Here is a 12,725-nt window from a genome sequence, read left to right as displayed (position 1 = left end):
ATACTGAAATACAATTATTGATACTCCCAAATAATAGTGAAAGTGTAAAAAGTCTTTATTTTATAATTAAAGCAATATATTTTGCATTGTCCTAACTATATTGTGATTTTTGCATACATATGATGATGGGTGATATTTAAACCCAGATTTTCCCGTCACAGTAGTATTTTATTTAATAAATAAAGTATTTAGTTACAAGTTGTTGAATAAATAATATAATATTTAGCTGTTTCGTCAAAGTTTTCAGAGTGCCATCTGGTTATGTGAGCAAATAGATCGGCACAACAGTACTTCCTCCTTAGCAATTTATAATTAAAAAATATAAATACAGGGAAAAAAGGAATCATTGGCATTGGCGAATATATGGATGTTGCTCTACTCGCGGTAAGGTCGGTGGAGCTGATGTTTCAGTTGGACGCAGTTATAATAAATGTAACTATGGCACGCCGTCATGCTACTGTTACCAGAGTGCCACCTAGTTTTATAGCCAACATAAATCTGCTCTCTACATGATTTTTTTAATTTTTCTTTAAAGATAATAAATTTAAAATATTGCAAAAATTATTCTTATGACTATAGATAGTTCTGGAATTTAAATTTAGAATAGAAAGTTTGCCCATCCCTGCAGTATACAATATATTTTAACATTAAAACAGATTGTTTTCTAATATTTATGTTTTTTATTGTTTCAGGTATGTACAACTCTGAGCTTCCAGTCGCATTTTCTTCGATTGGGTACCGATTAAAGAACGTGGGTATGTAGCAGTAGTAACTGGTGCTGGTGTTATTGATGGTTGAATGGCTCAATCGCACTTGTGCATCGGCACTCGGAGGAACAGAGGAGTTAATCGTCCAAAGGGCCATAACTGTATGGTGTTTCTGTCCCATTGGCATCGCCGGCACGTACGGATTTACAATACGTAATTGTCGGGATGAAATTTTCCAACAATGTCTTTTTTAGCATTGCAGAATTTCTACTCTGATCTTAAACTGCGCTAAATAAAAATGCCTTTGTGAGAGTGAAGGTTGTTTAATAATTATTAATATTTATTTTATAATATCAATAATCATGAGCTGTTTGCTCAGAATCCGCTGCACAAATAAAACAATATACTGCATTTTATGAAATGATTTATTGTTATTGTGCTTATATTGAGCGCATGGAACCCGTTGTCCATATAAAATTTACATTCAATAAACGACATCGTAAATCTGACGAAGGTCGAATAGATCATGTTTCGACTTTTTTCCATTAAACATCACGGATGCACGTGGTTTCGCAATTGCAGTATTTCACTACGACTTTTGCACGATGATCATCATCATAACTATAATATATTATAAAAGCTGTTTTCAGAAATTGAGACAGTATTTAAAGAACTGAAATTTAATAAATTGCACTTTATTTTAAAGGTGATTCATCTGGTCATTAAATATCCATTAGTGTGTATAATAAGCATAGTTATCTGACTTTTAAATCAATTCGTATTATATACTGTTTATATATTATCATCCAAGTACTACATTAAGATCTAATGTATTATTATTATTTTGCTTACATGAGTTCCTTGCCATGAAAAGCTAAATATCGTAGCTTCCACAGTTAAAATCAGTTCCGCTGATAACTTGAAACTATCAAAATAAATATTTTGAATAGTCTTAAATAACAGAGTGATACTATAAATTAATATATATACTAAAATGTGTAGCGGTTAAATTGATGTACGTATTCGTGAATCCCAGATTTAAAGAAACGATATGTATGTGTAAAAAATATTTAAAAAAAATGTATGCAAAGGTACTTGTTTATAATATTACTGTTACATTAAATTGTTTATCTATATAATTGATAACAATGACAAATAAATTATGCGCTCGCGCATTGTTTTATTGCGATTGCGCAATATCGCTATTCGCCGCTGGAGCTTCGAACGGAACACGCTTTATTGGCCAATAAGCTTTCAAAAGTCGTTTCCGCTCGCGCTTTTTAATGCAAATGCGTCTATATCTCTTCGGATAAGCTTCAAATGTTATTTTATTTATACACTTATCTATCTCGAAACGAATAAACTTTGAATAAATATCATAAATATATACGTATGTTCTAATTGCGACTCCATTAGCTCTAAAGTGCACCAACAGTCCCAATTGAAAGTATCGGGCAATAATAAAATTTAATCGCGCGAGCCAATCGCGTTTATTGCGTTTTTCGAAACGGGACGGTCAATCAGCCGGGACGCATAATGGTTATTGCCGGGACGTGGGATCATATTTACACGTCGATGTGCCGATGGATAATTTCCATTTGATTTACAGCGCACTTTGAGGAGCGCTGATATAATCGATGATCTATTGAGTGGACATTTTTTAAAATAATTTTACTGTGACCATTTATAAAATGGTTAATAGTAAAGCAAATTTAATTTATATCGATTTTGATCCAGCGAATTTGAGGAAAAGACAACGAACAAATTTTGCTCTGTGTACTTACATATACTAAGAAATTCCCCATGGCGATCGAACAATTACAGGGCAGTAATTAAAAGCGCGTGATTATCACGCGTTGATCTCTGTTATGTAGACCTAAAAAAAATATAATATAGTTTATATCTATTTTTAATTTAAAGCGGACAAAGTTAATAATAATATTAATAAGATAAATTTAACAATGATAGAAAATATATTTTAAATTGCTTAGTTAATAATATTTATATATATGACCACAATTAAGAGCTACTGAAATGTATTTTAAGTAAGAGTTGTTTGTATCTTTAACTTAATTTTCGTTACATCTTAGTCGTAAATATCAATTTTTGAGATTAGTAAATCATCAACATTGGTGAAAGGATCAAAGACTAAAGAATTTATCTGCATGATAGACTTTTGGTATAGTCAGTTACCAATACCCAAAGGATCTGGGTTTAAACCCCATTTGAACCTTCGTGTTATTTTAATTTTTATCGTGTATAGGGGATTCAAATTAGTAGTTATTAGTAGTTATTAAATCTTTTTTTTCTGAATAATCCTCGCAGAGTAGGTTTTTTTAGATCTACCTTATCTTATGAATGAATATTGTAATGAATATTAAAAATCGACATTTTAAGTGCAAAAAATGTATTATATTATCCTATTTTAGCTCATATAAATTACCAAATATTATTAAGATTTATATTATATTTTTATAGTATTATTAGTATGGTTTTACCGGTGTTCTTTGATAATGTTCATTATTATTATTAGAGCTTTAAAAACATATAATTTTATTTTTAATCTAATAAAAAATATGTCAAGCTAGTGTTACTCACCCCAAGCAAGCACTTATTAATATATTTTTTATATAATACAAATTAGTTTATCCTTTATTTTATACTAATTTTTTTTAAACATTCTGAGGCCCTAAAAGCGGTAAATGTTTGGATCAAAATTATACTAAATATTTTTAATTTTAGTTTGCGGTGTTTGCCGCTCTGTCTTTATGCTATGCAGTTTTACAGTTAATATGTATTTTTCAGAAAAAGTATATTTTTACTAGTATGGATATTGTGTTATTAACTTGGCAATTTAAAATCTATCTAGCAATTTATTTATAATTTCACTAGTATGCATTTATTCTCGTTATTTTCTCTTTAACAAGTCACGTGCTCCCCTATAACTATGTTTTAGATAGACGCTAGTGAACTTATATAATGCTTTAAACTGTCGTTAAAACTCAAACTTAAATTTAAGCTAATACATTTCATTAACGTTAGACTTGCGTTTTAATAATTTATAAATCTACTAGTGAAAATGTATTTAGATATGATTTCGCTGAAAGTTTTTGTTTGATCTGTATTAACATTAAAAATATTTTTTTAAATCTTTACAATTAAATCAATGTTTTATTGTAACTTACATAAAAAACGTGAATGCCGTGCACTAACGGTAAATTCAGACTGGTTTGAAATATTGTTGTAACATATATATATAGAATTTCTCTCATTATTAAATAATTTTTATTACCTAATATCAATTTTTCATTGTAAGTTAATAGGCGTAAGCCCAATGCATTAGAACGGGGTAAATCTGGAGCAACTGATGTCTGATGAAAGTCATATAAGTCAAATATTACCCACCAGACTGAATCGGTGATATCTATATTATTGAATATAATTTATTATGTGTAATATAATGTACTTTCTAATCAATAGATGTCATTACAGCTGGCGCTGTTTTTTTAATATAAGCGCATTTTTTATAAATCAAAATTCGAGTGCCGATTCCAGGGCTTGAATCCGAAACCTCAGAGTTACTTATCTGAAATAAAACGGTCTGCGCTATTCCATTATTGAAAAATTAAAATACATATAGAAAAGTTTTTACTTATAAAAATATATATCTACTAGGAAAAATGTATTCCGATATGATTTTACTAAAATTACGTATTTTAAAAAATATTTTTGGGATAGATTCGAGTGTTTTTAAGATTTTCTATTAGGAATAACCACATGAAACTGAATGTATTATTTATTTATTTTGCTGCATTTAATTCAGTTGATAAATTACAGATAATACAATCTATAAAAACATTAAATTTATGTAATTCAATATTAGCCAGTTTAAAAAAATTAAAAATTAAAATTTTTTTTTTTTTTTCCTAAACACGTTTAGTGTTATGAGTCGATCGACCCACCATACATACGCTCATAAGACTTGCAATATAGTTAAGGTCAGTGTGAGCTTATTTATACATATTTAAATTTCAATTTTTGTGACAGTATAGAATTCTTAAGCATCCTGTGTATGTTTGTTAGCAAAATCCAATGTGTCAATTTTATGCAAAATGGCAAAAAGTATAAAAATTTAAACACTCGTAACTCAGTAGGTTTGAATTTTAACGGAAAGATCGCTATACATGAAACGTTTAAAAGTTTAAATTACATCCAAATAAAATATAAAAAAAATAGTTTTTTGCTTCAAAACAAGCGATGTATCAGTTCGATCGGACCCCCATACGAGTCATTTTGAGCCTTTCAGAAGAGTTAACGCTCTTAACTGCTTGGTTTTTTAATTTTAAGTTTTTTTAAACTGGCAGATATTAAATTTTATTCTAATGGCTAAAATTTTTAAAATGGTAAAAATGCTATAAAGGGAACAATAATTTGCAAATAAATTTTAACACGAATGCGTCAAAAAACTACAATCTGTCCTTTTTTGTGAAAGTACTACCTAGAAAGTAGATGTTTTTGAAGGCAATGTTCCGCTACTTTTATTTTTTGTATATATAAAAAGAGCTGAAGGAACGTTTATCTGAAATACATCTCAAAAAGCTGTTGCTTAGTTCACATTTAATATTTGAGGGCAATTCTTACTTTTTTTGTAAATATATTCTTGCTGTGATTTTTTCCAGAATCGGGCCATGGGAATTAGTTCTCTCTGGCTGCAAGCACAGTTCTCGCTATTATAGTTTAATTACTTAAATTTATAATTTATTGAAGTATAGTATTTATTGCCCCTTAATTAATTAATTAAATATTTGATTAAATCAGTAAGCCAATCAATTCTATATCAGCATTTATTTCAGATCGTGTGTTGCTTAGAAAAAATATTATTTCTTGCATATTGAATGTTATTTTTAATTCCTCTACTATTTAAGCATCTTAAGTTCTGAGATAAAAATTGCAAACTAAAGAAATTATACATTCATATAAATTTGAAGACTGAAGGAAATTCGAGACATAAAGCCGCGCCTCGGCCGGCGGCGGCTTCTAATGATTCTCCGGCACCAGTCTAGGCGGAAAGAGAGACACTAGACGAAAAATTATGATAATGTCCTTTAAAACGGCCGCCGGAATGAGACAATGAGTGTCTCGTGCAAATGGGTCGTAGCCCGGAAAAGAGGAAAAGCTCGATTCGCCCCCGGGAGAATGTGTATCGTATCGCAGGAGGATCGCAGTTTAGCGGCCATTGCTGGCTCCCGCTAAGAGATTAGGTCCCGCAGACTGTTTATGGCCTCGGGGCTCGGTTGCCGAATATACGGCCCGTGTGACCTGCTTTATTTATTATTTTTGCGCCCGGGCGGCGGTAATTAGCATTAGGGCCAGTCAATGCAATCTACCCCCACCGCACGTAAATTTTTATCACGCTCGGTTGGGGTAATCCTTTCTGAAATAGTGCTGCTGGTGGTGCATGGAACTATTGAGTACTAAGCTATGAGGACAAACGAGTCCTTGGTTGATTTAAAATATTTTTTTTAACTGGATATCCATACTTCTTCTTATGAATTTTGCATGTAACTCTATTTACTCATGATGTTTTTTCATAAATTATACTACAATACGTATGAATGTACACATAGTAGATATAAAACACGCAGAGGGCAAAAACTTTGTAAGCCTTTGGCGTACAAGCCTTATGGGCAGCGCATTGCCACCATGTAAATTACTTCTGTGTGTAACTTAATTAAAAGCGACTCAGCGGTCCATGGCATGGCAGCATCTCGCCACTGGATCTACGCTTGCATCTCGTCTTCCTTGGCATTGTCCGCAGACAACTCTCCATCGCAATTAGCAAATTTGGTTACGTGCCCGGACGATATACGTGTGCGACATAACCAAACTCCTTCGAGTCCGAGAGACGCGTTAAATTCTTACGATAATTGACAGATAATTAGTGGCGTAATAGATTAATTTGTATCTCAATTGTCACATTTGCAGTTCTTCTATGTGACCTATATATTAAATATTTAACTATAATATTATTATATAACACATTGCAAAAAAATACAGTGGAATAGTGACTTAAGAAAGAAATATCTGAACACCAAATGTATATAAATAGAAGGTTTCACTGTCTTCTTGTGATATACTGTTATACGTAAAACTTGAGCAGGACCTTTAGAAAATTTATAAGCAGGCAGCATTACTTTCATCGCAAGCAATAATCGTTAGAACGTATAAATCTGTCTTAGCGGCACTGTCGGGAGAGCCAGAGAATTCCCGTTTTAATTTCCATTATAATAATTAAAGGCGTTATCCCGCCAATCTTTCGCTCAAACGACGTCGCGGTGTATTCAAGGGGTGGTTCGATTATCTTAAGGATTTTCGACCTTAAAAACATTAGAAAATATCATCTTTTACTTGCCTTTGCCACATTCGCTTTCACTCATTTTGTCATCTTATATGGAAGATCGTGTCATATCAATAATTAGTTAGATTTATATTTAAGCTCTCTTCTTATTGTATTTTTCAATTCATCAATAAAAATATTTTTATGTCCTTAAAACATTAAATTATAATTTAGTTTTCTTTTTACGCCCACTGCTTATTTCGGGAGAATATATTATTTTCTATGGAATATTGTCATCTAAATAATATGATCGTTTTTTATTTAAGTTATTTTCCTAAATTTATAACACATTACAAATATGGAAGATTTATTTTTCGATTTATCAATAAAAAGCTGTTTATGTCATTAAAACAAATAATTATGATTCACCTGCCTTTTACGCTTGTAAAATTTATTTTCACTCATTTTGATATATGTTAAGATAACATCTTCTATAAAATATTGTGTTATCTTAAAATCTAATTATGCGATATTTTTGCTCACTTCTAATATTTATATAATATATTAAATATTTAATAATATTACTTATACTTGCAAAATTTATTTTCATTCATTTTGTGATAAGATGGAATCTTCTATAAATATTTTTGCTTTTTTCTTTCATTTAAAAAATAATTCAAATATATAAGAATATTTATTTTTATGTTATTATAAGAATCTACTATTATTTAGCTATTTTCTAGCGCCTATAACATTTGTTTTAACTAATTTTAAGAAGGTATTACATTTTCTTAAGAATATTGTGTCATCTCAATAGTTTGATTGATCCATTTTTAATTCTCCTTTAACATTTTCAACATATTGCAAATTTGTGATGTCATTAAATAACAGTTTGTCATTAAAACAATCAACTATTATTTAACTTTGTTTTTACGCCTGCAACATTTATTTTCGCTTATTTTGAGATAATATGACATCTTCTATTGCACACTGTGTCATCTAAAAATCTGATCAATCAATTTTTTCACTTTTTTCTTACATTTAAAAAATATTTAAAATTAATGAGTATTATTTATTTTTATGTTCTAAATTTTATAAATAAATCATATTTGATTGTTTTAGAATTTAATACAATCAAAAATGATTTAGTTCTTACGCCTGCAATATTTGTTTTCACTCATTTTGAGATTAAATGACATTTCCTGTATTTCTATATCAATAATTTGATCAATCGATATTGTAGCTCTCTTCTTCAATTCTTAAAATATGCAAGAATTATTTTTTATTGTATAATTTTAAACTTGAATGTGCTTTTAAAATATTTTACTCTAATTCAGCTCACTTCTTATGCCTGCAAAATTTGCTTTCATTCACTTTGAGATAATATGACATATTTTATAGATAATCATGTCATATAAATAATTTGATTGACCCATATTTTAACTCTTCTTTTCCATTCCTAAAAATTAATAAAATATGCGAGAATTATAAATTATTGTATAAATTAAAGCTTTTATATATTCTTAAAATAATCATTTATGATTCAGCTCTCTTCTTACGTCTGAAAAAAATTTTCACTCATTTTAAGATAAGAAATCGAAGACTGTATCATCTGAATAATCTGATTCGCATATATTTTAGCCCTTTTTTAATTTAAAAAATATAATATTTATACTTTGAACTAGCTCTCTCCTTTTTTATACATAAACAGACATTCCATAGAAAATCGTGTCAGATTTATACATATTTTAGCTCTCTTCTTTCATTTTAAAAATATGTATTAATATCTTTTTTTTATGTCTTTTAAATGATACACTTTGACCTAACTCTCTTCTTATTTATAGATAAACTAAAAATCGTGTCACTATAATAATCTGATCTATTCATATTTAAGTTCTTTACTTCCATTTATAAAATATGAAAAAAATATTTTTTAACATAATATTAAAAGCTTATGTTTATATATTTGTAATATTATAAATTTTAATGTTATTAATAATTAATAATAATAAAAAATGTTCAGTCAAAAAAAATCCCGAAAAAATAATAAACGTTCTTAAGACGATTGCTTAATTTTTATTGTTTTAATCTGAAAAGTATAACATCTTATGTAATAATTTGAGATTTACATCTGACATAAATCTGTAATACATCTCTATTAGAATATATACTGCTAGCATTTTAAAGTGTAGCTAAAATTTAATTCAGATGATTTTTAGATCCTAAGTCATACCTAGTTATATTTATATTTTCCTTAAACTTTTATAAGTTATTAAAATTCAAAATAAATAAATCGTTAAGAAATTTAGAATAGCTTTTCATAAAAAAAATAAAACAATACATTTGAAATTTATATGTATAGAATTTAAACTATTAGTAAACTAAGAGTTTAAGTATAATTTTAATAGCTTAAAGTATTAAAAAGTTAGCCATAGTTTTAACTAGTGCGCTTATTCAAGATTTCTTTTTAAACAATAAATTTGATAGAAAGCAATTTTTTTTAAATTTCATATTATTTTATATTTACAAGAAATTCCTTATATTTCAAGACCAGATTTTCTGCTTTTCCCTTTCTGGTTTATAAATCCCTGTTTTTAAAAAACCAAAAAGTGATTTAAAAATACGATTTTCATTGTTTTATTTTAATTGAAAAATATTAATATATCATAAAAAAAATATTTATGTTTAAATTATAGTTATTAAATAAAAAGATGATTTTTTCAGATCAGGTAAATTTATATTTAACAGAAAGCTTAAATAATAAATATATCGTTAAAACTTAAAAGTTTGCTGCAGTCAAAACGACTATTAAAATATTTTTTGGTGTACTCTGTTTATGATTAAACTTAATTAAGTATTATTTAAAATATAATAAAATCATGGTATTTTTAATAACAGCTATTTACTTTTCACAATAAATAACAGTACTTACTGTCATAATTTTTATTTATTTTAATTTTAAATGATATACACACCATTTATAATTTATCCATTAAAAATATACAATTAATATAGACGTAGCATATTTAATGCTGATTAGAAAAATGTAGACTAAAGCTTTTAATAATTCTACTTAAACGTTTCAATTATTATGTCCTGTAAGTTTAAATTTTTTTATTGGTGAGTTAATTCCACTAAATAATTCGTATCTGGGAATTATTGATTACTTTATATGTATTTATAATTCGGATCGATCATTACCGATTAGGTAACCCAGATTTTCTTAATCTCACGGATGAATATCGTGATGAATAATTTAAATTAAGCTAGGTCGTACATATTATGTATTGAAAATTCTCTTAAAATAATATATTTTATATGTGCTTAACAGAAAAAATATTGCTATCAACGATACAGTGTAATAATTTGTAGAAAACTTATCTATATAATAAAAATATTATGCTCTAAACTTTCAATTATGAGCTTTTTTAAACTTCATATGGACAGGCAAGAAACAATCGCTTCTGTAAATATCAAAGACTGCGGTAGGCATGTCAACTAACAGAGCCCCAAGGATAATGATCCTGTGTGAACCCTAGTGTAGGACGTTGGGCATAAGAAGTTGGAATAGGGAGGTAACAGATCAGAAAGGGTGGATGATTTTAACGGACAAGGCCAAAAGGAACTGCGATTAAACTTATTCCAATGTGATGTTTCGCATTTGATATGTCCATTTTATATTAAACTGTATTCAATCATTATTCTAGTCTCTAGACAATTTAACACGATTACCATTTAATCATCACAACCTCTATCTATAAATATACATACCTTTGGTATCTCTACATACATACCACATCTAGCAAAGACACGTCCAGCAACCTCACGTCTCTCCGAGACGTTCGCCTTAATGCTAATTAATAATTAGTATGCCGTCCGGCCATCCCTGTGCCAATCACCCCTTTGCACAGAGCCCAACCCCTCAACCCTTTCCCTGGCGGAGAGGGTGAGCGGTCAACTCGCACACTACTAATTGCGCTCGCGAATATGCAAATTCTAACGTGTTTCTGGAGCACACTAGTTGCATACGCAGTCTAAGTAAGGTCTCAATACTACAACTTTAAAGTGAAATTTTCCTATTCGCATATTTAATTGATATGATATTAGTTTTACATGATTTATTGTAATGGTCCTGATCTTATCCAATATTATAGAATAATTGACACATTTCGAGCAGAGACGCATCTCTACGTTTCGCTCGGGGTCTTATTTCTTCTTGTTAAAAACTTTTCGAATTAGCTTGTGGCGGCTGGTGGCGCATACCATGCGCGCGACAAAATGAAAAATCCGGGCGTTTGACCCCGCAACTTTTCCGCCCGCGGGCGGTTAGTTCGGGGGGTGTCATTGTTTGAAGACTACGGTGGCATCGCAATTGGCTCTAATCAGGAACATTGCTGGCCTGCCAGCAAAGTCGGCACGATTGCCGCTCGCTCACCTTTGTCTGGAAAACGCGCGACTTGAATGCGCTCGACCGAATACTGAAACAATGTAAAAGTAGTTTAAAATTTGATTAGTTGCCGGTAAAAATGCACAGAAACATTGACATGAATAATATGATTGATGTGAGTTAAAAGCATGATAACTAAAAAGGCTTAGACATGTATAGAGTCAAATGCGCTTTGACACACATGATGTGTCATCGGATTCGTGGCATTGTAATATTACAGAAAATTACATTTTTAAATACTTTTATATTCTCGCTGTAGCACTGCGTCACGTCATCTCCAAATCATATAAAAAATTGGAATTCTGGTGTGATGGAAAATTAATGAAAAATTTGCTGCTTTTTTTTCCTCTGGCATCTATGGATTATCTCATTTGATTGGGCAATGTTCTATTTTATAGTAATTCAGCTAAATTCTCGTTTATTTCTATTCAGTAGCGAAGTAGTAGTTCTTAAAGAACGCGATTTGATTAATAAACTATTACAAATTGAAAGAAACCCAGCATTCTTTCTAGTTATCAGGATGATATCATTAATTTAAGGCGTAACCAGAGTCTTAGTTACTATTTAAGACTGCAAAACACTGATTCAAAATCGATAAAATTTGGTAATCATTTTATGGAATGTAAATTTGGAGGATACTTTGTACCTGTTCTTCAGAGATACGTAGCAAAAAATGTAATTCTTACCTTTTAAATCTCGTTTTATATGAAATAGAGCAGAATAAATGCTGTATTCTGATCCGCTTTCTTGTTTAAAAATAGAGGCTAAAGGAAAATTAAAAAATCGTAGATGCGTTAAAGCAAATTTTGTAATTTACCTATGTGATTGTAGACACAATAGCTGCCGTAATTTTAGTGATATTTTAATAACACTTATGATCTTGTAAATATCTCAGTTAATTTTTATTTTATCTAATCTGATTCGCCATCTGTTTACAAAATAACAGTAATTCAAAACAAGAAAATCGTAACAATATTGAAAAAACGTTTGTCTCTACAAATTTTGTTATTTATTAATAATCATACGAAATTTGTTTAAGAATAGAATTTGTGAATATCTAGGCTTAGTTCATTGGTCAACCTAATTAGAAATCCTATTGTAAAATAGCAACTTTTCAAAAATTTAGCACTGTTTTAAAAGAAAAATAAAGAGGTTAAAATTGTCTAAAAATTTTTTTTTTTTTTTTAATGACTTGGTATTTTTTTGGGGTTTTTCGATCAGACTAACTACCATA

The 12,725-nt window shown here is 29.4% G+C and overlaps 1 protein-coding gene across 3 annotated transcripts in view; it reads left to right on the top strand.

Annotated features, from left to right (window-relative positions):
- Positions 1-12,725, top strand: part of LOC148237161 (protein tiptop-like) — a 490,960-nt gene that overhangs the window by 422,594 nt on the left and 55,641 nt on the right. Inside the window, exon 1 of one of the 3 annotated variants that reach the window (XM_088181922.1) lies at positions 693-755. The exons of the other annotated variants lie outside the window; for them this stretch is intronic. Coding sequence (XP_088038048.1) covers positions 695-755 — 61 coding nt within the window. The 5' untranslated portion in view covers positions 693-694. Of the gene's footprint in view, positions 1-692; positions 756-12,725 lie in introns of those variants that run through there. 3 annotated transcript variants of the gene reach the window in all.

Source organism: Plectrocnemia conspersa, unplaced genomic scaffold (assembly GCF_051122295.1).
Source record: "Plectrocnemia conspersa isolate PC_06_02 unplaced genomic scaffold, ASM5112229v1 ptg000003l, whole genome shotgun sequence".
NCBI lineage: Eukaryota > Metazoa > Arthropoda > Insecta > Trichoptera > Polycentropodidae > Plectrocnemia > Plectrocnemia conspersa.
The sequence above is the reverse complement of the archived record's forward strand: the minus strand, read 5'-3'. Positions and strand labels throughout refer to the sequence as shown.